The sequence below is a fragment of the Mobula hypostoma genome, chromosome 8, assembly GCF_963921235.1.
Source record: "Mobula hypostoma chromosome 8, sMobHyp1.1, whole genome shotgun sequence".
NCBI classification, from domain to species: domain Eukaryota; kingdom Metazoa; phylum Chordata; class Chondrichthyes; order Myliobatiformes; family Myliobatidae; genus Mobula; species Mobula hypostoma.
In genome coordinates this window covers 150516599-150542052 of record NC_086104.1, presented here as the reverse complement: position 1 = coordinate 150542052, position 25454 = coordinate 150516599, and the positions used below count along the sequence as shown (strand labels likewise).

The window sequence follows — 25454 nt, the reverse complement described above, 5'->3', positions numbered from 1 at the left end:
CCTTGGTGAGACCACACCTGGAGTATTGTGTGCAATTTTGGTCCCCTAATCTGAGGAAAGACATCCTTGCCATAGAGCGGGTACAAAGAAGGTTCACCAGATTGATTCCTGGGATGGCAGGACTTTCATATGAAGAAAGACTGGATGAACTGGGCTTGTACTCATTGGAGTTTAAAAGATTGAGGGGGGATCTGATTGAAACGTATAAAATCCTAAAGGGATTGGACAGGCTAGATGCAGGAAGATTGTTTCCGATGTTGGGGAAGTCCAGAACAAGGGGTCACAGTTTGAGGATAAAGGGGAAGCCTTTTAGGACCGAGATTAGGAAAAACTTCTTCACACAGAGAGTGGTGAATCTGTGGAATTCTCTGCCACAGGAAGCAGTTGAGGCCAGTTCATTGGCTGTATTTAAGAGGGAGTTAGATATGGCCCTTGTGGCTATGGGGATCAGGGGGTATGGAGGGAAGGCTGGGGTGGGGTTCTGAGTTGGATGATCAGCCATGATCATAATAAATGGCGGTGCAGGCTCGAAGGGCCGAATGGCCTACTCCTGCACCTATTTTCTATGTAAACAGAATGCAAGATACACCAAATAGGAGAACGTCTGCAGATGCTGGAAATGCAAAGCAACACGCACAAACACAAAATGTAGGAGGAACTCAGCAGGTCAGGCAGCATCTATGGAAATGAATAAACAGCTGACCTTTCAGGTTAAGACCTTTCTTCAGGATATACTGCTGCAGTTACAGAGAAAGTGTAGTGCAGGTAGACAGAAGTACACAAAATCCTTGCCACCACATCAAAACTGACAGCTGGCTGCGCTTCCACCCACAGCTTTACCAGCTGTCAAGCTGTGAGGGAACTAAAAGTATCTCCATGCTACTTGAACCTGCTTGATCAGCGGGATCTGTGTTAGGGTTTTGACAATCTATGAATGGCAAACCTGGCGGACTACTGCATACATCCAGGATTCCAGGGAAAACATCATTGAGAAGGAGAAGCTAATAGAAACACAAAATTTCACTGGCACTTTGTCATAACAAACTTTTACTTTATTTAAAGCTAAACATTATTGAACAGGCTTCCCAGGCAAGGTTGCCCTGCTCCGGTAACAGTTCATACTCTATTAACAACATCCGATAAGTGTACAGTAAAGATCATCCTTTTAAATATATCCAAACAATAAATTAAGATACTGTACCACCCGCAAGGGGCAAGTCAGGTATTGCACACACAAATAATTCAGTTCCATCTCAACAGGAAATTAACATGGTAAATCCTGCTTATGTCACCAATGAGACTTCGGAGAGGAATCCGCTTTCTGTGGTCAGCATTTTACCCTTGGAAATATTTCAGGTCACCTGCATTGCAGAGTCGAACTCAAAACATATCAGAATGTTAGGTCATGAAGAAATCTAGAGCAGAATGTAACACTTGGCCCAATGGAGCAGAGTCAAATGCTTCAATCTCTTCACAAAGCAACATGCGGATAAGAAAAGGCCCCACCTCTCTCATAGGGTGAAAAAAAGCAGGGGTTCCCTGTTGGGACCACTTGGCTAATGGTAGGGGTCCATGGCATAAAAAAAGGTTGGGAACCCCTCGGCTAGAGGCACATAATTAAAACCACAGTGGCCACTCTCAGCACCATCATTTGCCTGATCACAGGAGAATAATATTTAAGGTGCTCTGTAATTAAGTCATTTCTTGGACCATACACTACACCTTAATCCAGGGATTTTCAACCTTTTTTTATGCCACGGAGTAACACCATCTAGCAAGGGGTCCATGGAACCCATGCCTTAATCTGATGCTCATGAAAAGAAATACAGAAATTCCGGCTGCATATTTTGGGTTTGTTACATTTGGAATAGCAACAAATAGTTTATTCACAGTCTTGTACTTTCCAGGAAGATCCTGCCGAATCCCAAGCTTCGTTGACTTATTTGTTAAAACACAATACTTTTCTCACAGCCACCAGTGGGCTATAGAATAGCGGGCATTACATTAACATTAAATAGAGTACAACTCAATGCAAGGTTACAACACCAAAACCTTAACAAATGCAGGGGTTTGGGTAAACGTTAAGCGACAAGGTATCATTGCTTCCCATATAGGTCTGTTCACCTGATAATGTAAAGTGTAGCAAACGTTCAGCTTAGGAATTCTTGCTTCGAAGCACGGACAAGGATTGAAAATTATACTTCATTGGCAAGAGTTTATCTGGTCCTGATGGGGCGCTACAACATACACACTCAGCAAAGAGGATTGCAGTGGGAGCTTTACAATGGGCCTGCGAAAAGGTTAGAAACCAAGCAGGCCAAAAGAATGACTTCACCGCTACATTGCAACGTCCACATTCAGGATTGTTCCAGCAGTTACTGAGGTCTCATTTCTAATTCAGCATTGCCAGGTCAGAATAGGCAAAAGAGGTGCCCAGACCGTTTCTCTCAGGGGTAATTCACTCGACAGAGAGACATTTATTGTTGTCAGGTGAACAGCAAGTGCTGCTCGATGACCGGGAAGCTAGGATTACATTGTGATTCACAAAAAAGAAAACCTACTACAGATGCTGCACGTTGAAATAAAAAACAGAAGGCTGGGGTGGTTCAGCGGGCAGGGGCAGAATGTGAGGAGAATTTTGAGTTCAAGTTCAGAATAGAGGAGAACTTATTCACTCAGGCTATTTCACTCTCCACAGATGCTGCCTGACCTGCTGAGCAGTTCCCAAGCATCTTCTGTTTTTATCTTACATAAGCTAAGAAAAATATCCTGTGGAAATCAAGTATCCTTATAACAGCATAAAACTAAATTAGCACCCTCGTAAACCCTCGAGCACATTGAAATAGTGACAAAGTTAAATTACTGTGCCAATACCCAGCCAACACACAAAGCTGGGGAATGTGCAGTGTGCTTGTTTGTTCCGTAATTTCTTTTCTACTCCAGTAACATAAACATAATTAACACACATTTTTCAGCTTTTGGAAGGCTGCTGCCTGTTAGCATGCGAGTTAAAGGTAGACTTCTCACAATGTAGTGTTGAGAAGAAACTGATGTTAAACTTTACCAATGGACAGCATGTATTGTGGTTGCAGCTGTACCACTTGAGAACCTCCATCAATGATTTACGTGATTGAGTTACGGGAACGGAGGACAGTAGCGGATGCTCCAGAGGGCATTTAGTCCCAGGCATCACCAACTTGACTTCAAGTCTATAACCTCTGGTTCATACCAACAATATTGATGGTTAAACCTGCGCTGGATTCTTTGGAAGTGCAGCTAACCACCAAGGTGGTTCTATCGATACACAAGAAGCAATAATAAAGAAAGGAAGAAAAGGTAACTCCGACTGGGAAGCAGGCAGGCAGGGAACAAAACTCTCATGGCCGTAGGGAGCAAGTGCCTTCGGAGTAGCCACTATGTGCGGACTTGGAACTTGCCGGCTTTCGTCATGTACTTGATGCCCTTGAATGGCTTGTACTTTTCTCCATACATGTCCAGTCGGTTCACCTTCAGACCTGAAAGGAAGTGCAACACAGGATCTCGTCAGTGGGCCGCTGTAAATCACAGGAGACAGAAACCGAACGGTATTTTACGGACTTTGAAGGGGCTAGGGAGACTGAAAAAGTGGGTACAAATCTACTCCGCTTGCAGATGCTTCACTTTGAAACGACCACCCCCAACTGAACTGGCACCCCACTTACAGTCGTGCCCAGAGGTCAGAACAGTAGTGCTCGAGAAATCAAAATTAAAAGTGGTATTCCGTGATTGGAGCTGCATCAAAGGATCCAACTGATTCTAAATAAAAGCTAGGCAGTGATGCAGAAAACCTTCCTTTTGTTAAAAAAAAAAGAAGTTCAATTGATCAAGCACAAGAGGTTCTGCAGATGCTGCAAATCTAGAGGAACAAACACAAAATACCGGAGGAACTCAGCAGGCCAGGCAGCTACTATGGAGGGGAATAAAGAGTCGATGAGACTCTTTCTCATAACCCAATTCAATCCTATTCATTGAGATTCGTGCCACTGTTGATTGGACAGGAGCCTTTCATAGAGCCCTTCTATCCTAGACCTTGGGTTGTGTTCTACCCTTGTGTTGGGCACGTGGCCAAGTGGTTAAGGCGTTCGTCTGGTTATCTCAAGGTCTCTAGTTCGAGCCTCAGCTGTGGCAGCATGTTTGTGCCCTTGAGCAAGGCACTTAATCACACAATGCTCTAGTGTGTGCAAGGAGTGGCGCCCCACACAGACTTCCAATCTGCGCCTTGTAAGGCATGAAAATGCCCAACACAGGCCTCTGATGGTCTGAGTCGACGTTCCATTCCCTTCCCTCCCTCCCTACCCTAGACTTTCTCAAAGGAAAGACATTATCCCAATTCTAATAAGAAGCACCAGTTCCTTCCCCTAAGGTAAAGGAAAATTAACTAGTTTGACAGAGCCTAGTTTTATAGAAAAAGACCTTTCAGCCCATCATATCCGTGCCATTAATCCCCTAGGTATACATTCCCATTTACTGACACATAGTCAAAGGCGTTCTATACCTTGTACATGCTTCGTAAATGCTGTGAGACCCTTTGCCTCCACTACCTCCTCAGCAAGTATGTTTGAGACTCCAACCACTCTCTTGGTGAAGAAACCCCTGAACCTCTTACTGCAAACCAATGTCCCTTAATTTTAAATACCTCCCCTAAGGGTCTACCCTCTCCCATATTCAATGCAATCAGCTTATAAGTCCATACAAAGTTGATTTCCTCCAAGAGAACCACAACTTTGTCATGTGGTTTGGAAGTTTGTGTGTCTCAATGACCTGGAGAGCTACGTTGGCTGGACTCAGGGCTTTATGCTTTAACTCTTGGTAGGGTCACCCATGCCAAACAGGTCAAAGGGTAGAGGCCAGACTAAGAGTGGACCACCGCTCCTCCAGGTTTGGGGGTTCAGTTCAGGGCTAACAACCCTGACTGGTCAAACAAAATAGCCACAGAAACAACAATGAAGAATCCTTCTACATCTGAGGGCGACGGTATTCCTGAGTCTCCACCCGGGACCTGCGTGGCTGCCAGTAGCGAAAACTGAGACGAAACTACTGACATGATGAAGGATGCTCTGAACACCACCAGAGATGGAGGATCTTCATCGCTACCCTAAACACCAGCGGCGTAACGGGGCAGTAAGTACAAATTGATTTTTATCACCAGGAAATCTTTCTGGAGCTTTAAGCAAGTTTTGTTTTGGGGCATCATGAGTGTTAACACAGTCTACTCAAGAAAAGACAGCCAGGGATCTTTACGGCCATGTGCCACTTGAGTTAGATGGAGATGTTTAATGGAGTTCTGAAATCCTAACAGCTTTAATCATTAATATCCCAGCTGCCTACCGCTTGCCAGCTGTTAACCCCTTCATGTGGGTGCTCAGCAAAGTTGCTCAATGATCGAAGAAGTTTTCTCTGGTTAGGAAAAAAACTGGGGCTTAGTTCAGAGTTGTCAAGCACCCTCACTCTCTCCATAACACGCAGGATTTCCATTGGCTAACCATTTTAATTCCACTGGCCATTCCCATTCCAATATGTCGGTCCACGACTTCCTCGACTGCCATAATGAGGCCACTATCAGATTGGAGCAACACCTCATATTCCATCTGGGTAGCCTCCAACCTGACCATGAACATCGATTTCTTCAACTTCCTGTAATTTCCCCCCTCCCGACTTCCCTCTTCTTCCATTCCCCACTCTGGCTCCCTTCTTACCTGCCTATCACCTTCCCTTTTGGCCATGGTCCACACTCTCCTCTCCTATCAGGTTCCTTCTTCAGACTTTTCCACCTATCACGTCCTAGTTGCTCACTTCACCTGCCCCTCCTCTAGCCACATATCTTCCCCCTCACCTGGCTTCGCCTATCGCCTTTCATCTTGAACTCCTACCCCTTTACACACCTTATTCTGGTCTCACCTCAAAATGTTGACTGTTTATTCCTCTCCACAGATGCTGCCTGACCTGCCGAGTTCCTTCAGCACTTTGTGCGTGTGTTACCCTGGGGGAGTGCTATGTTGATAGGTGGGCAGTTCTGCAGGACACTGGTGCACTTACTGGGGCAGTGCCAAGAACAGGCTACAAGGTCAGTGGGACAGTAGTTAAGAAGTATAAACAACAATCAAGAATTAAGAATTTAGCCAGAGGATGGTGAATCCATCCATGGAATTCATTGCCACCGATAGCCTTGGAGGCCAAGTCACTGGGTACATTTAAAGCAGAGATTGACACATTCTTGATTAGAAAGGGTGTTAAAGGTTACATGAGGAAGGCAGGAGAATGGGGTTGAGAGGGATAATAAATCAGCCATGGCAGAGCAGACTTGATGGGACAAACTCCCCAATTCTACTCCTATGTGTTACGGTCTAGGATGATCAAGGGTCAACATGTGGGAGGGGTCGGCACAATATTGTGGGCCAAAGGGCCTGTACTGTGCTGTACTAGTCTATGTTCTATGTACTCTGCCATCTTATATCTCTCTCCCTTTTACCCCAGGCTGTTAAAGCAAATCATCCAAATTCAACAAAAGGCTGACCCACCAGACAGTATGAAGCAAGCTGTGCACTGTTGGAAGTGTTGTCATCTGGTCACCAGGCTGAGGTCACTAATTTTGGGACAGGGGTTCCCAGACTTTGCCATGGACCCTTACCATTAATGGAAGGGTACATGTTTTAGGAGGTGGTAAAGGATCCTATGCAAAACTTTTAAAAAGTGAGGCGGCTATCCCACTCCCTGGTGATATTTATCCCTCACCCTTCTTTTAAAAAAACATAACTTGGCCAATATCCTTTTGCATTCTGTGAATATCTTTTAAAGTTAGTTTCCATAAAATCATAGTCACACAGCACTGAAACAGACCCTTCTGCCCACTAAGTCAATACTGACCATTAGGCACCCACTTGCACTATTCCTACATCAATCCCTCCTTTTATTTATTTAGAGATACAGCATAGCAACAGGTTTTCTGTCCCAACGAGCCCACACCATCCGATTTCATTCATGTGACCAATTAACCCTCTCACTCATACACTTTTGGAATGTGGGAGGAAACTGGAGCATGTGAGCTTGATTTCAACGTTTAAGAGATTTGGATAAGTACTGTACATTGATGGTAGAGCTATGGGGGGGGAGGGGTTATGGTCCCAGTGTAGGTCGGTAGGTCGATGGGACTAGGCAGCTTAAATGATTCGGCATGGACTAGTTTATATGCTGTACTTTTCTATGATTCTTTGATTCACCAGAGGAAACACTGAAAACTCCTTAAAGACAGCGGTGGGAATTGAACCCAGGTCCCTGGTGATGTAATAGCATTATGCAACCCGTACGGTACTGTGCCTCCCACTACTCTACCATCATGCTCATCAATACCCCCAGATTCTACCACTCACTATGGGCAAGAAATCCTTCCAAACTGCATACTTCTTGGAATTTAGAAGCATCATAGAGCACTTGGAGGAAAGTGGAGAGGTCGTGGGGAAAACACACAGACAGCAAGATCTTGCTTGATACCATTACTGACCAGCCTCATAAATCTCCATTATACTTTTCCCATCTCCTTAAACTACAGCGGAATTCTGCTGGTGGCAAATCATCAGCAAAGGAAGTGGAAGGAGCTAGTTAAATACAAATCTCTTGCTTGCCCTCTCTTCTCCTAGCTACCATTGGGCAGGAGGTACCATGCCACCAGGTTAAGAAACAGATATTTTCCTCAACTGATATTCCCAAACCTAATCCTACCTCATCAACGGAATGCTATAGGCCATTTCCTGCACCACCCCGTGGACTTGGCTTGAACTGTGGTTTAGTTTATTATGTGCGGTTCTGATCACCTATCTACAGAAAAGATATTCATAAGATTGAAAGGGTACAGGGAAAACTTACAAAGACGTTGCTGGGGCTTGGGGGAACCTAAGTTATCGGGAAGGATTGAATGCATTGGGATTTTTATCTGCTAGAGCATAGGTAAATGAAGGGAGATTTGATAGAGGTATGCAAAATTTTGAGGAATATGGATAGGATAAATGCAAGCAGGTTGAGTGAGACTAGAACTAGAGGTCATAGGAGAAGGGTGAAAGTTAAAATAGTTAAGGGGTACCTGACGGGGAGCTACTTCACTCAGAGTGTGGAACAAAACATGGTGGACGCAGGTATAAGAAGTTTGGGTAAGTATGTGTACGGCGGGGGGGGGGGGGTCTGGAGTACTATGGACCTGGTGTGGGTCGATGGGACGAGGCAGAATAACGGGGCACCTAGCAGTTAGCGCAACGCTATTACAGCTCGAGGCAGAGTTCACTTCCGATGCTCCCTGTAAGAAGTCTTCAGGGTCCTTTCCGTAAGCGCACGGGGTTTCCTTGAGCGCTGCAGTCCCACAGTCCCAAGACGTACCACTTAGTAGGTTAATTGCTCACTGCAAATTGCCCTCCGATTCGGCGAGGGGTAAACAGATATGTTGCTGGGTGGTGTGGCTCGTTGGGCCAGAAGAGCTTGTTCTGTATCTCCAAATAAACAAACAGTTAGTACAGACTAGATGGGCCAAAGGGCCCATTTCAGTGCTGAAGCACTGTACAACTTTATGCCTTGTTTTCTTCACTGTCTTATCTAATGTATATTCTGTGCCTGTGTTGCCGATGTTAGTGAGTGTCTCTTTGTACCTGTACCTCACCGCACTGGTGCACGCGACAACAAAGTCAGCTCAGTTTGAACGTGTTACAAGCCAGGACGCGTCGACCCAGCTGGGTTGGGAGTACCTGATATGGCCAACTGTTGGATCTTGAACTGGACGTTAATGTTGGGGTTCTCGTCAGGTTTGGGCGACCCTGTCTGCAAGCTCATGGACCCCTTCAGACTGGGCAGCTTCTGAGGATTGATCTTCCCAACATCCCACGTCAGCACCTGCAACAGTTCAGGGGAAAGAAGATCTACCGTTAGGTCAGATCAGTAACACAAGCACATTACTGACAGTATACTGGATCTCCTGTGGTAGATGCAAGTACAGAGAGCATTCACATGACCTACTTTTCGCATTTATTCTGGCAGGTGGGGCTCATCGGCCTTGGACGGCAGACCACCTAGGAGAAGGAAAACTCTGTTTTTAATCCTCTGCTGCCTTGCGGCCATACCCACCCACGGGAAAGGCTTCGGGAGTAAACCCCGAGGAAGAAATCCGGAGCTGGGGTCCCTCAGGCAGTTTGATGTTGCTTACAATTCCACTCTGGCAACCTCTGCGACGACACTGGTGCCAAGCAGTATCGGCGCTTGCCCTTCCATTGGACTTCATCAGTGAGGTGGAGAGGGGGAACCCACTGCAAGGGCAACAGCCGGTTCTTCAAATCTTCCCGCCCAGGCTTGTGCACTGGAGAGGACACAGTCCACCAGAGGCATAAACCCATGATCCTCTGGGATTTATGGTGGCCTACTACTATTCCTGAACCAGATCAATTAATTTTACCACCATGCTTATAGTCATACAGTACAGAGACACGCTTTTCAGCCCAACTTTTCCATGCTGACTAACATTCCTTCTTTTTTCTTTACAGCGGCATGGACCAACCATTGCTCTGAGCAGGAAATTTTAATATGGCACCTAAAATGCGTGATATTTTAAACAGCGTCCACATTCAGTGGGCTGGTTCTTTATTAACAATGAGCTCCCAACTTCCATTCTGTGTTTATTTTTACAATTTGAAACAAAGTTGTAACTTAAAACATTGAACGTAAATACTTTGCAGCTCTAAAATGTTCCAAACTAAAAGGTTGTGGTAAGTTCAGTATTTAGAAAATTTATGGATTATATTTATGAGAACATAATTAATTACAGGGTATTTCACAATTATATTTAGATTTCAAAATTATATGAACATCATATAAAGAAACTTCCACCGCATGGCAACAAAGGCTATGTGTGCAGGCGCATTTTAGTTACTGTGTGGCCGCACATTTGCGCAACTTAGAGGGAACAGTGATGCTGACCATGGTCAAAGTCAAAGTCAAAGTAAACTTACTATCAAAGTATGTAGATGTCACCATATACTACCCTGAGAATCATCGTCTTGTAGGCATTTACAGGAAGATAAAGAACAATACATAAAAAAAGACCGACAAACAACTCGTGCAAAAGAAGACAAATTGTGCAAGTAGAACAAGTACTGAGAACATGTTGCAGAGTCCTTGGAGGTGAGTCTGTAGGTTGCAGAATCCGTTCAGGGTTGAGGTGAGTGAAGTTATCCACACTGGTTCAGGAGACTGATGGTTGTAGGGTCCCGTCAAATCTAATCCCGTCTGCCAGCGTTTGGCCCATATCCCTCTAAAATTTTCCTACCCATATACCAGTCTAAAATGGACCAAACAGGGTCCAAAGAATTGCAGAGGAGAGGTGGGACTCAATGCCCTTAACGTCAAGGTCATAGTGGTCACTTGGAAACAAATCAAACCGCTGAGAGACTAAGTATGGGAGTTGACTTTATGACAGGCTTCCAGAATAACTAGGTTCCATGTCAGAGAAAGTTTGATACACTGTTAAAAAACCAGCAGAGACAAATGATCTCATAGCGATATTAGAAATAACAAAATAATGAAATAAGCAAAACAAGTGCAACTAAAAAAAGTTAGCGGCTAGCAAAAAAAATGATTCCCCGGTTGTCTCTAACTCTCAAGAAGACTAACCAACGAAGAGAAAGAGTATGTGACTATACTCATTGCTTCTACCACACCCCAAATTAAACGTACACACAAAATATAATAGAGAGAGACAGAAAATAGATACATGGCTCCCACAAAGGTCGTTCTTATATAGAAAGGGCAAAACATACTCAAGAGGACAGCCAGTATATGTGGAAATGGAACCAAATCAACATTTCAGGTTGATGACTCTTCTTTACCTTGGTGACGGGGTCAAAGGTGTAGTTCCCTTGCGTGGAGGTGAGATTCACATTCAGTACCACCTTTGGCAGCTGGCTGGTCACAATAGTCCCCTCCAACATCTTTCCCATCGTCTGCTTTGGCCCGATGGTGATCTCAAATCGCCCCGTGGAGCTGCCATCCCGGAAGTTGATGTTGTGTTTGACGTAGACGGGGATGGCCACCAAGCTGCAAGGCAGAGTGAAGGATTTTGTACAAGGCTCTCTGTTTGCATTTACCAAAATTCACATGCAGTCGCTACCAAAGGCAGCACTTATTGCTATTCCCCAACTGTCCCTGACTTGCTGGACCATTTCAGGGGAGAATGCGATCAGGGTTCGACTCCCACCTCTGTCTGTAAGGAGTTTACACTTGCTCCCCGTGATGGTGTGGTTTTCCTCCCAGTGCTCTGGTTTCCTCCCACATTCTAAAGATGAATTGTCAGGGTTAGTGAGTGGTGGCCGTGCCAACATAGCCCGCCCACAATTCGCTATGTTGGCACTGGAAGCATGGCAACACTTGCAGGCTGATCAGCACAATACTTGCTGATTTAATTTGATGCAAATGATGCATTTCACCGTATGTTTCAATGTACATGTGATAAATAAAGCTAATCTTTCTTTCTTTCTGAATCAAGCCTCCAAGAGGACCACAACCTTTGGAGGCTTGCATATCTCAATGACCTGGCGAGCTACGTTAGCTTCTCCCCTTCCTCTCCAGTCCTGATGAAAGGTCGACTGTTTACCATTTTCCATAGATGCTGCCTGGCCTGCTGAGTTCCTCCAGCATTTCATGGGTGTGCATTGCTTTGAACTTCCAGCATCTGCAGATTTTCTTGTGTTTACGTTGGCTGGAGTTGGGGTCTTGTGCTTTGACTCTTGGTAGGATCACCCATGCCAAACAGGCCCTCCTCCCACTCCCCCCACCATCTACCACAGAGATGCTGCTCGACCTGCTGAATTCCTCCAGCATGTTATTTATTGATTTTTTAAAAAAATCCCTTTGCCCTACTTTCCTGCAAGAGCACCACAACCTTGTTGCAGTTTGGAGGCTTGTGTGCCTCATGAGCCGGAGACCTGTGTTGGTTGCAGTCAGCACTTTATGCTTTGGGTCTTGGTAGGGTCGCCCATGCCAAATAGGTCAAAGGGTAGAGGCCAGACTAAGAGTGGCCCACCGGTCCTCCAGGTTCGGGGGTTCAGCTCAGGGCTAACAACCCTGACTGGTAAAACAAAATTGTTATGGAAACAGCAATGAAGAACCCTATATCCGGGTGTGACGGTATTCCTGAGACTTACATGAGTGAGAAGATGGCCAAGGACAGGCAGAGATGAAAGACCCTCATTGCTGCCCTAAACACCAGCGGCATAACTGGCAGTAACTAACTTCTTTCTTTTTAACTCAAGAGTCAACCACGTTGTCTGGGTCTGAAGCCACAACCTGTAAGTCTGAGTAAGGAGGAATGGAACAAGTCCTCTGCTGAAAACCACTGACCAATCAGGTCAGTTTTTACAACATCCCAATTGGTTCCTGATCATTAATGCTAACATTGAACTAAATCCAACATTTAATCGGGTTCACACGAGGAATTCTGCAGATGCTGGAAATTCAAGCAACACACATCAAAGTTGCTAGTGAACGCAGCAGGCCAGGCAGCATATCTAGGAAGAGGTACAGTCGACGTTTCAGGCCAAGACCCTTTGTCAGGACTAACTGAAGAAAGAGCTAGTAACAGATTTAAAAGCGGGAGGGGGCGGGGGTTTTTAGGGGGTGAAGGCTCCACGTAAGCATGCCTGGGGAGTAGGGAAATATTACAGGGAGGTCTCGTGTTCAACGGATACAGATCCACCCTCAGCGGCACCGCGGCCGAATACTACCACAGTGCCAATGACACGGGTTCAATTCTCCACTTCTGTAAGAAGTTTGTGTGTTCTTCCTGTGACCACGTTCCTCTCTTCCAGGTGCTCCCATCTCCTACCATATTCCTAAGACGTGCAGAATAGAAGGTAAATTGGCCACATGGGCATAATTGGGCAGCCAGGCTCCCTGGGCCAGAACAGCCTAGTGTATTTCTAAACCAAGTCTCCACTGGATGCAAATATAATAGATACAGACAGTTCTCCGGTGGAGACAGGGTTCCTCTCCTGAGGATTGTTCGTAACTCAAACCAGCTGTAAGTCAGAAATGAATAAAAACTGTGGCGACGGGAGAGCAAGTCGGTAAGGGAACAGCAGCTGCCAACGCGCCTCACGGAGTGAGGGAGTGAGTCTGCGCGGCTCCACCCAGCCACCCCTTTGGGCTGAGGTTCAGGAAGTGCGTGTGCAGGGTGGGGGGCTGAATGCTCATGGAAATACCCCATTCCCACCCGGCAGAAGATGTTCGCAGCCATGCACCAGCTGGAAAATCCATCCCCACCCCATCCTGTCGGTCTCCCAAACAGTTGATCATGCGTACGGGCTTGTCCATAGTCAGGTGACCATTACCTGTACGGTGACTACTAAACCAGCAAGACTGACCAGGCAGCCTCTGATCTTTACTGCCAAGGTTATTGCAGATTGAAAAAACCTGCATTTATTTCTGTCCAACCCTAGTACAACTTCCACAATATAGAAAGTGCCTTCAGTTTGTTGAAATAATTTACAGTGTGGGAGCTTTCTGACTTGTACTTACTGGATTCAACACGTTAGAACTCAGCTTCTCTAGTCTGAGCAACTTTAAACAATGTAGAATTTATTTCTAGATTCTAATCACATCATAAAAAACAAATTATATCGAGGGGAGATATCAAAAGTCAAATGAGCCAACACGAGAGATAAGTAGATATTTTACACAGACAGATGGGTAGAGGATAAGTCAACCCAAATATAACTTTCCAAAATATGTTCCAGATTTTGATATTCTGGTGACTGACTGATCCACTAAGTACAAGTCAGAAAGCTCCCGCACTGTAAATTAGGCTGCTGGTCTTTAGGGTAGTAACGAAGGTCTTTCATCTCTGGTGGTGCTCAGGACTTCCTTTATCACGTCAGTAGCTTTCTCTACCGTCAGTTACGCAAGTCCCTGGTGGAGACCCGGATGCAGAAGGATGAAGGGCTCTTCATTGCTGTTTCCTAACAATTTTGTTTTAGCTGTCAGGGTGGTTAGCCCTGAGCTGAACCCCAGAGCCAGGAGGACCGGTGGACCACTCTTAGTCTGGCCCCTGCCCTTTGGCTCTTAAAAGGGTCACCCATTCCAAACAGGTCAAAGTACAAGGTGCTGATTCCAGCTGGCTGGTAGCGTAGCGGCGTCCGCACTGGATTTCAAGGCGAATGGTCCTGGGTTCCGAATCCGGTCGGCTCCTTGCACGTTTTCCATCCGTGCTGGGTTGAGTTTCCAGCTAGCAACTCGGCCTCACAAAAAAACAGACAAATGCTGAAGATAAACGCTGCCCCATGCGTCACAAGGCCCGGAGAGGAGCAACAGCAATGAGGCAACATAGCTTTCCGGCTCACTGAGGCACGCAAGCCTCCAAACCCTACAAGAAGGTTGTGGCCCTCTTGGTGGATTCTGGCGACTGGTCACGAGGGAAACGTCGTGAACACTATTCTCCTTTAGAAAGTTTTTGGTTTGCCGACTTTTCGGAACAGAGTGTAAATAGACTGAGATGATCATTTCGTTAACGCTTCTTGATCATTTGGTTAAACTTTATGCATTAAATGGTGAACGTTATTAACACATTTCAAGACAGGGGAATGCAGAACCATGGAGCAACAAACCGCCTGCTGGGACAACTCAGCTTCTGGGGGTAGGGTGCTGAAGGAATTATGGAAGTTTCAGGTCAAAACCCTGCATCGGGACTGAGAGGAGAGAGAAAGGAGTGCGAGGTGATTGGGGGACCAAGGAAGGGAGCAGGTTGTGACAGGTAGGCACAAATCCATTTGACCTGAAAACTTCCCATTGACAATAAAATTTATTGTGCTGAGGAGTGAAGTGACAAGTTAGTTCTCCAACTACTCCTTGTAACATTGGGTCAAGCTTTTACCGGAATTAAGGAAGTTAGAACTATGCAGGTAAGTGCTCATGGAGTTATACAGTGGAGCAACAGTTCACGTGTCCTTGCTGACCACGAGTAGTCACTATACTAATCTCATTACTAGGATTTTGCCAACAGCCTCTGCGTCTGGTAATTAATGTGTTTGTCTATAGAATGCCTTGAAAAAGTAATTCGTCTCTACAACTATTTTCACATTTTACTGAGCAAAACACACAAAGTGCTGGAGGAACTCAGCAGGTCAGGCAGCATCTATGGAAATGAATAAACAGTCGTTGTTTTAGGCTGAGACCCTTCATCAGGACTAAAAAGTCCTGAAGAAGGGTCTCAGCCTGAAATGTCAACTTTTTATTCATTTCCATAAATGCTGCCTGACCTGCTGAGTTCCTCCAGCACTTTGTGTGTTGTGCCTTGGATTTCCAGCATCTGCAGATTTTCTCGTGTCTGTGGTTCACATTTTACTGTCTCATTTTCTAAATTTAAAATATATTGAATTAGGATCATCTTGATCAAATTTACAAAATATTGTCCATCATGTCAAGTCAAAGGAAAAATTCCAAAATCTGTCAACAATTTACTAAAAGTCTAAAATCAAAATTGTGAGACTGAAAAAGTACTCAACCCCTTTGTAATTTCTATGCTAACTTCCCTCAGGTTCAATGCTGTATATTACCGTACCAACTCACCCAATTTGTTGATGCATAAAATTGGAGGATCACCTGTTTTCAACGAATTCATAAGATTAAATACCCTCTCTGCATAAGGTCCAACAGTATGGTAGATTTTCAGAGCAACCATGGTGTGGCTTCAAATGAAGAAAATTGATGTCCTTGAGTGACTCAGTCAGAGTCCTGACCTCAACCTGATTCACAACCTCTGGCAAGACCTCCAGATTGCTGTTCAATGCTGCTCCCCACTAACCCGGCACAGCTTGAACAATGCAGCAAGAAGGAATGGGCAAATCTTGCTCCATCACAATAAGCAAAGCTAATAGAGACATATCCAAAAAGACCTCAGGCTGTGAGAGGTGGTTCAGCTAAGTATTGAACCAAGGGGGATGAATACTTTTGAACTGTTGACATTTCAGTTTTTCCATTGCTTTGCAATTTCCCCTGTTTATTGGGCTGTACTGTGAAAAAAAAAGAGCATGTAATTCACAAATAAATTTTCAGCTAAATTCATCAAAATCCCTGGTTGTAAAACTCAATTATGTGAAGAAAATGTTGGGGGCCGAATACTTTTTCAAGGCACTGTAAATGCTGTGAGTCTGCCTCCAGCACCCTCTCTGCCTGTGTGTTTCTAATTTCAACCATTGCCTGCAGTCTTCCTTACACCTCATCATAAACCTGTGCCTTCAGCTTTAGATACCTCTGCTCTGGAAAAAGACAGTTATTATTTATATTATTTGATTTAGACCCTATCTATGCCCAGCAAGACATCCTCCCCGCCAAGCAAAACCGGCAGACTATCCAGCCTCCCCTCATAACTGGAGCACCCCACCCCAGGTAGCAACCTATCGAATCTCCCTGCAAGCTCTCCAGTACAAATGAGGCTGAGATTATTTACAGATAAAGTATGGTAGCAGGACCTTCCAGACCAACAAGCCCACACTGCCCACATTCACCCATGTGACTAGTTAACCCACTAACCGATACGTCTTTGGAACGTGGGAGGAAACCAGAGTATCCGGAGGAAACCCACAAGGTCATAGGAGGAATATACAAACACCTTACCAGACAGTGGTGGGATTGAACCCAGGCTGCTGGTGACGTAACAGTGTTACACTAGCCACAATGCTACTGTGTGGTTCCTACTGAGAGAGAAGATCTAATGAATAGCAAGGCAGGCAAGAGCAGCCAAATGGCCTTCTTCAGTATCTGTTGCGTTTTTGAGATTACCCATAGATGAATTTCCAAACTCGGTCCAGGAGTAACATGGAGTCCACAGTTGCAAGGGAAGGTTGCACAAGAGCACCAATCTTGGCTCTTCCACCCCTCTACACCAGCCACATGCCACTTACTTCTGGGAACTGACGTGATAGGACAGGAGCCGGAAATTCCCATCTGGTGGTATGAAAGAAAGGATTCGCTCCGACTCCCACCTCTTGAAACGGACACAGGGGTGGAAACTGACGTCGTCCAATAGCCGAGGATTCTGCAATTGTAACAAAATGAACAGTCCAATCAGAATGTCATGTTATGTACACCACTACTTCCATCCACTAGAGGCCAACGCTCATAGTTGGAATCCACTGTATCTCACCATGGGTGAAGGGATCAATTATAATATATCCAAGTCTGCTGATAATATTGGATAGCCTTTGTGCTGTAAGGAGGAGGCAGAGAGAATTCAAGAGGATATACGTATACAGATTTCCATTGATTGAATTTAATTTTTCTTTAATTCTATTTAGTTGTTCATTGATTCTATTGTTTTTCTTTGTTCTACTGTGAATGCCTGCAAAAAAATGAATATCGGGGAGTATATGGTGATATAAATAGTCGCCACTTCATTAGTTATACCTGATTGCCCAAGTAAATATCAAAACTGTACTGAAATATGCAGACATGGTCAAGAGGTTTAGTTGCTGTTTAGACCAAACATAAGAATGGGGCAGAGATGTTGTGACTTTGATTGTGGAATGATTGTTAGTGCAATCACGTTGTGGTTTGAATATCTCAGAAACTGTTGATCATGTGGCATTTTTATACACAATAGTCTCTAGCGTTTACAGAGAATGGTGCAAAAAACAAACAAAAAAAATCCAGGAGCACCTGAGAGACATTCTGTAATGATCAATAAACCAATTGTATGTGGAATCAAATGTCCTTGCCCTGTGTCTAAGGGCTGGGTGTGTCTGCAACAGTTCCACCACCAACCCGGCACTTCTTCTCTGCCACCTGTCCCACACCCCTCCGTGGTGCTCCACCCTCACTATTCCCAACATCCTTTGTTCCCACTAGGTTTACAAACATTCTCTCGGCTCCACATTGACAAAATAACTACACACACACACACACACACACACACACACACACATCTTATTGTAATTTTTTTTAATGCAATGCTACCTCAAAACAAAAAAAATCAACAAAACATGTCAGTGTGATATTAAACCTTATTCTGAGAATATCATATATTGGCCTGATCTCCCATATTCCACAGACACAAGGGTTAGTTGATTAATTGGTCACATGGGTGTAATTAGACAGAATGAGATCATTTGGTCAGAAGGACTTGTTACCCTGCTGAATCTCTAAGACATCCGTTAGTCTTGTGAGAACATGGATCTGCGCCTGGAAAGTCTTCACTCTCCAGGGTGCAGGCCTGGGCAATGTTGTATGGAAGACCAGCAGTTGCCCATGCTGCAAGTCTCCGCTCTCCACGACACCAGTGTTGTCCAAGGGAAGGGTATTAGGACCCCTACAGCTTGGCACCAGTGTTGTCGCAGAGCAATGTGTGATTCAGTGCCTTGCTCAAGGACACAACACGTTGCCTCGGCTGGGGCTCGAACTCACGACCTTCAGGTCGCTAGTCCAATGCCTTAACCACTTGGCCACGTGAATCTCTGAAAAATTAAAATGTGCTGTGAAGGTTCAACCAAATGAAGGGATGGAGAGGGGAAGCATGTCTTAAAAGGAAAGGTAAAGAATATTGGGTCTGTACTCTCTAATCGTCCGAAAAACGAGAAGTGATCTCATTGAAATGTGTAAAATTCTTATAGAAGCCGCCTTAGCAGTTTTTTCTTTGGCTGAATATCCAAAACCAGGGCTCATAAAGGGTCAGTTGTTCAACAGAAATAAAATGACAAAGTATGCAGATGGAAGGCTATATAAAACATGAGCCATAAGCAAGCAGGACACAAGTAGAATGAAATATTTTATCAGCCCGTACATGGAGCAGGAAGACGTACCATGAATGAGAGGGTGAGGTCTGGCATTCCAGTCAGCTTCACACAGGCATCAATAACACCCTGTATCTCAGCAAACACTGTTGAACCTGCAGAGAGTAAGGAGCACCTTTAGCACGGTTAGAGCTGCTTGCCGGGCTAGGCAGAGAACACGTCAGATCAGGATCCCTTCCGCACAAGCGGCTGCAATCAGAGCAACGCACCCAAAACGTTGGTAGGAACTCTGCAACTTCCAGCAGTGCAGAATCTCACACACAAACTGCTGGAGGAGCTCAGCAGGTCAGGCTGAATCTATGGAGAGGAATAAACAGTCAACATTTTGAGTTGAGGCCCTTCATCAGGATCATTCCTGGCCTGAGACGTCGACTGTTTATTCCTCTCCACTGACACGCTGAGTTTCTCTAGCATTCTCTAGGATTTCCAGCTTAAACACAATTCTCTGTTTATGATCTGCTAAATCTCTTCTGTTTGGGAGTTATCAGATCAACTTACACATTTAGAGAGGAACTAAAGATTTTCCAAGTTTCTCTCACTGTTTTGGAAACCAAGGCTCGTGATGGAGTGTGCAAATACCACATCTTGCTTACACGCACGGTGGTCAGGGGGAGGTATGAGTGAGTGAGGAAGAAAAGCCGACAGAAAGTGGTGTGGGGAGAAAAAACAGATGGAATATATCATAGACATAGTCATACTTTATTGATCCCAGGGGAAATTGGTTTTCGTTACAGCTGCACCATAAATAATAAATAGTAATAGAACCATAAATAGTTAAATAGTAATATGTAAATTATGCCAGTAAATTATGAAATAAGTCCAGGACCAGCCTATTGGCTCCGGGTGTCTGACCCTCCAAGGGAGGAGATGTAAAGTTTGATGGCCACAGGCAGGAATGACTTCCTATGACGCTCTGTGCTGCATCTCGGTGGAATAAGTCTCTGACTGAATGTACTCCTGTGCCCACCCAGTATGTTATGTAGTGGATGGGAGACATTGTCCAAGATGGCATGCAACTTAGACAGCATCCTCTTTTCAGACACCACCGTCAGAGAGTCCAGTTCCATCCCCACAACATCACTGTCCTTACGATGAGTTTGTTGATTCTGTTGGTGTCTGCTACCCTCAGCCTGCTGCCCCAGCACACAATAGCAAACATGATAGTACTGACCACCACAGACTCGTAGAACATCCTCAGCATCGTCCGGCAGATGTTAAAGGACCTCATCTCCTCAGGAAATAGAGGCGGCTCTGACCCTTCTTGTAGACAGCCTCAGTGTTCTTTGACCAGTCCAGTTTATTGTCAATTCAAATCCCCAGGTATTTGTAATCCTCCACCATGTCCACACGGACCCCCGGATGGAAGCAGGGGTCACCAGTACCTTAGCTCTCCTCAAGTCTACCACCAGCTCCTTAGTCTTTTTCATATTAAGCTGAAGATAATTCTGCTCACACCATATGACAAAGTTTCCTACCGTAGCCCTGTACTCAGCCTCATCTCCCTTGCTGATGCATCCAACTATGGCAGAGTCATCTGAAAACTTCTGAAGATGACAAGACTCTGTGCAGTAGTTGAAGTCCGAGGTGTAAATGGTGAAGAGAAAGGGAGACAAGACAGTCCCCTGTGGAGCCCCAGTGCTGCTGATCACTCTGTCGGACACACAGTGTTGCAAGCACACGTACTGTGGTCTGCCAGTCAGGTAATCAAGAATCCATGACACCAGGAAAGCATCCACCTGCATCGCTGTCAGCTTCTCCCCCAGCAGAGTAGGGTGAATGGTGTTGAATGCACTGGAGAAGTCAAAAAACATGACCCTCACAGTGCTCGCTGGCTTGTCCAGGTGGGCATAGACACGGTTCAGCAGGTAGACGATGGCATCCTCAACTCCTAGTCGGGGCTGGTAGGTGAACTGGAGGGGATCTAAGTGTGGCCTGACCATATGCAAGATCTGGCAGCCTTATTGCAAGGGAGATTGAGTTTCTGGGCTGGGAATACTCACTGTAATGATAGACGTGAGAATGCATATCCAATACTGAGTGCGGTTTTGGTCTCGCTGGTACAGACCATCCGCAGGTTACAAACACCCCACTTGTATCCACACCCTACATACTAACAGGCTCCAAGATTATTAAATTCAGAAGTTTGATGTACATACAGAACTAGTCCACCCTCTCCATTTTAAGTTGTTATTCTTTCTTATCAATCTAGTATTTCTTTCATGCTGTTCATTACAATGGGCGGCGCGGCAGTGTAGCGGTTAGCACTTCGCTTTACAGTACCACCGACCCAGGTTCAATTCCCGCTGTTGTCTGTAAGGAGTTTGTACGTTCTCCCCGTGACCGCGTGGGTTTCCTCCTGGTGCTCCGGTTTTCTCCCACAGTCCAAAGACGTACCGGTTGGTAGGTTAATTGGATGTTGTGAACTGTCCTGTGATTAGGCTAGGATCAAATTGAGAGATTGCTGGGCGGCGTGACTCAAAGGGCCTATTCTGCACTGTATCACAATAAATAAATAAATAAACCCGAGGAATGCTGTGCCTATGTCCTTGTGTTTACCATATGGAGTGATTTTTGCATGTTTTCTGAGTTACGGACAAAATCGACTTCTTTTGTAAAAAATCAGAATCCATTCATTTGCAAAGCAACAGCCAGTACTCTTTCCTTAATGCAGAGAACACATGCAAGATTGAAGTCTGGGATGAAGCGTTTTATCCTTCAATGAGACCTCAAAGTCTGTGCTCTGTGAAGTTTAGAAGAATATCTCGTGGCAGGCACAGAAACACTGTTTTCTCACAATGCAGTATCTCCGGCCATGGGCATCTTAAGACATTAGCCACTTAGGGCAAAGATGAGAATTTGTTTTTAAGTATTGTGAGTTCTGAGTCATTGGAATCCTTCACCTCAGAGGGCTGTGGATGGCAGGTTGCTGGGGATCATACTCAAGGCTGAGAATAAAAATCACCCAGTACGAGAGGGGAGTGAAGCAGGCATGGTCTGAAAAGTGAGAGGGGCAGAATGGCCCACCCCAGCTTCTTGCTCTCCTGTCCATCACCTTGGTTTTCTTGTACAGCTGATGTCAGACAGTCAAACAGTGTAATGGGCAAGTTCTGGGAGCTATTTCCTTCTAAGACCATAAGACACAAGAGCAGAATTAGGCCTTTCAGCCCAGCGAGTCTGCTCTGCCACTCGATCATGGCCAATTTAATTTCCCTTTCAGGATGGCAGGGTCGTGTATCCATTAGAGCAACACTTCACAGCACCAGCTCCCAGATTGGGGTTCGATTCCCGCTGTTGTCTGTAAGGAGCTTGCATGTTCTCTCGTGACCATGTAGATTTCCTCCAGGTGCTCTGGTTTCCTCCCACGTTCCAAAGGTGCAAGGGTTAGGATCACTGAGTTGTGGACATGCTATGTTGGTGCCGAAAGCGTGGTGACACTTGCAGGCTGCCCAGCACAACCCTCACTGACTTGATTTGAAGCAAACGACACATTTCACCGTATGTTTTGATGTACATGTGACAAATAAAACTAATCTGATTTTTCAACCCCATTCCCCTGTCTTCTTCCCATAATTTCTTGATGCCCTTATCAAATCAAGAACCTATCAGCCTCATCTTCAAATATACCAAATGACTTGGCCTCCACCACCATCTGTGCTGAATTACACAGACTCACCACCCAGTAGTGAAAGAAATTCCTCCCCCTCTCTGCTCTAAAGGGATGTCCCTTCTTGAATCTCTGTGTTTCTGAACCTTAGGGTTCTTCCGGGGATCAAGAACGGTGAGGATCTTAACGATTGTTTATTTCAAAGCTTAAACAAACATACAAATTCTAATCAAACTAAGTGAAGAGCTGAGAAGCATAGCAGAGATTCAAACAAAAGCAAAGATGAAGGCGAAGATAAAGAAAAAGATGGCGCCTCCAGAAAAAAAACCCATCATCTTTATAATTGAACTAAGCAAAATTCCTTAGATAAGAATAAACCAATCAACGGTTGCACAATTACACCATGTGGGTAAAGTGCTAACACTTAGCCAATGAAAAATGAAAACTATGATATACTGTTAAAAATACATGAGCTTGTAAAAAGTGCAATTTATGATTAAACTAAAACTTTAGTCTTACATTAATTCATCTAATATCTTACAAAAATTACTTTTAAAAAATAGTAGATTCCAACACCCTCTTTCCTCAAGGAGGAGACAAAAGAACAGCCAGCGTGCTAAGGCTGATAATGTCACAGGGGTAATATGTCCTCTCGGGTTTTATCACACAATACACACCCATCAAACCTGGGAGGTTATCTAATGGATCCACAAGCAATCTGTTGGAGAAATGCATTTGGTCATGTAGTAACTGTTGGGGGGAGGAACTGTCAATGGGAGGGAGGAATACAGAGCAAGGTGGGTGATGGAATGAAGCAGTCAAACAGGCAGTTAGAGCCATATGGGGGGGGGGAGAAGGGAGAGACTGAGAGGGTGATGAGCTGAAACACAAGGGGAGTCTGGTGCTAGAACCTGTTTACAAAAGGATTAGGGGATGAGGGCCAGGCAAGACCAGAACCATGATTCAAGGTTCAAGATTATTTATCACATGTACATTTGAGACGTGTGGCGTGTGGCCAAGTGGTTAGGGCTAGTGATCTGAAGGTCGTGGGTTCAAGCCTTGGCCGGGGCAGCGTGTGTCCTTGAGCGAGGCACCTAACCACACAATGCTCCAGTATACCCAGCTGAGAAATGGATACCAGCAAAAATGGTGGGGTTTAACCTCGTGATAGACTGGCGTCCTATCCGGGGGGGGGGGGGGGTCTCGTATTCTCAATTGCTTCACGCCACAGAAACCAGCATAAGCACTGGCCTGATGGACCACACTTTAAAAAACAGTGAAATGCACCATTTGTGTCACCACAATAAGCAACAAAACAAGCCTCATTTCTCCCTCCCTCCCTCTCCTGAAATGAATGAGTGGTGGGTGGGTAGTTGGAGGGGGTGAAAATGGGTGGAGGGCTGGAAGCAGCTTTGGGAAAGAGGGCTAAAATGGCAGAGCAGGAGGGGGAAATCACAAGAGAGGAGGCCGAGGTTGTCCAACAGGACTGGTGTTCCCTACATACCTTCAAATCCACGGCAGAGTTCAGCTGTGACATTGTTATGTGTAGTTATCTGTACTTTACCCCTCAGCAAACAGGAGACATCCTGCACACAACTGCCTCCTGATTCAACTTCACAGCCACCAGACAGCACTCATATTCAGAACAACATAATAACTGGGCTAACACCCCCAGCACGGAGAACGAGAATGCAGGTAAAGGAGTCGGCCCACGATGAAAGCATCAGCAGATGGCAGCAGCCAGCCTCAAGCTGTAATTACTGAGATCCAGAGAGCTGGCAGCCATGCACGAGGCTGTAACGTGACCGAGGTGAGGAAGTGCACGTGGGACCGATACAGATCGGGTTACAGGCTCAGCTTACTGAGCTGGGAAAACTATAGAAGAGGTGGTAGTAACTGGGAATAATAAAAAAAAACAGAACAAAACGATAGAGTCACAGAGAGCTAGAAACATTGCATTCACTGGAGTTGAGTATGATGCTGTCCCAAGAAGTTATTGCTTTAATGGAGAAGGCCTGTGCGTGAGTTTGTTTAACAAAGGGATTCTAATGCCCAGCAGCCACCACACGGTGCTTTGTCTTGATCTTATCACCAAGGGCGATCCCACTATCAGGGAAGCTGCAGATGTTACTGCTCTTGGGATTTCAGGAACTCACAAGCCACTCCTCCACGGCACAGTGATGAGCATCACGTGGGGGGAGAAGTGGGGGAAACAGCACGAGACAGAAAACAAGCCCTTCAGCCCATCGAGTCCAAGCTAACTATCAACCACCACTGACATTAAATCTACACTTACCCCATTTTTATTCTCCACACGTTCTCATGAACTTCCCTTAGATTCCACCACTCACTCTCACACTACAGACAGTTTACACTGCCCGCCCCTCATGCGGGAGAGAACCTGGGGGGCATGGGAGAGGGGAGTAATTTAAATGGATCAAAGGGTGCAGCACATGCAAACTTCACGGAGAGGTCAGGATCGAAGCCAGGTCTATTTGCTGCGGTGCTACGTAGCCATGATGTTCCTGGATGCACCAGCATTTCAAGGAAGGCTGAACATATCCCCAACCACTTGGCGGCAGCAGTCCTCACCTCAGTCACTGCCAGTGTGTGATAATGCGCTGTTTCCAAAGCCACCAAGTCCTTTAGACATGCAGCCCCAGACAGCTTGCCTGGTCTCCAGCACCCATTGAGAGTAACACGCACAAAACGCGTGAGAGTGAGAGTATTCCTCACCCATACCTGATTTGTCAATGATGGCGTCGATCTCTTCAACCACATCGAAGTAGGCCTCATTGTTCGCGTATCTCACGCCAGTGCGTCGCCAAGGCACCACAGAGAGCTGTCCCGTGGGCAGATGGTCCCCAACATTCGTACTGCCTACAATCACAGCAGGGAAAGAGTGAAGCAAGTTGTTAAAGTTGGATTTCTCATCCAGGAAAACATTTATACACAGAGAATATCCTGACGCAGAGCAGTAGCTTTTCCACTGTTATGTTACTTGG

At 45.4% G+C, this 25454-nt stretch overlaps 1 protein-coding gene across 1 annotated transcript in view; it reads right to left on the bottom strand.

Moving 5' to 3' along the window:
- Nucleotides 1-1030: 1030 nt before the first annotated feature.
- The window catches only part of LOC134351045 (AP-3 complex subunit mu-2), a 46367-nt gene continuing 21943 nt past the window's right edge, over nucleotides 1031-25454 (bottom strand). The window contains exons 3-8 of the mRNA XM_063057048.1: nucleotides 25192-25329; nucleotides 18855-18940; nucleotides 16962-17095; nucleotides 10896-11103; nucleotides 8766-8910; nucleotides 1031-3515 (exon numbers count right to left, since the gene is read on the bottom strand). Of these exons, the coding sequence (XP_062913118.1) occupies nucleotides 3415-3515; nucleotides 8766-8910; nucleotides 10896-11103; nucleotides 16962-17095; nucleotides 18855-18940; nucleotides 25192-25329 (812 nt within the window). The 3' untranslated portion in view covers nucleotides 1031-3414. The remainder of the gene's footprint in view (nucleotides 3516-8765; nucleotides 8911-10895; nucleotides 11104-16961; nucleotides 17096-18854; nucleotides 18941-25191; nucleotides 25330-25454) is intronic.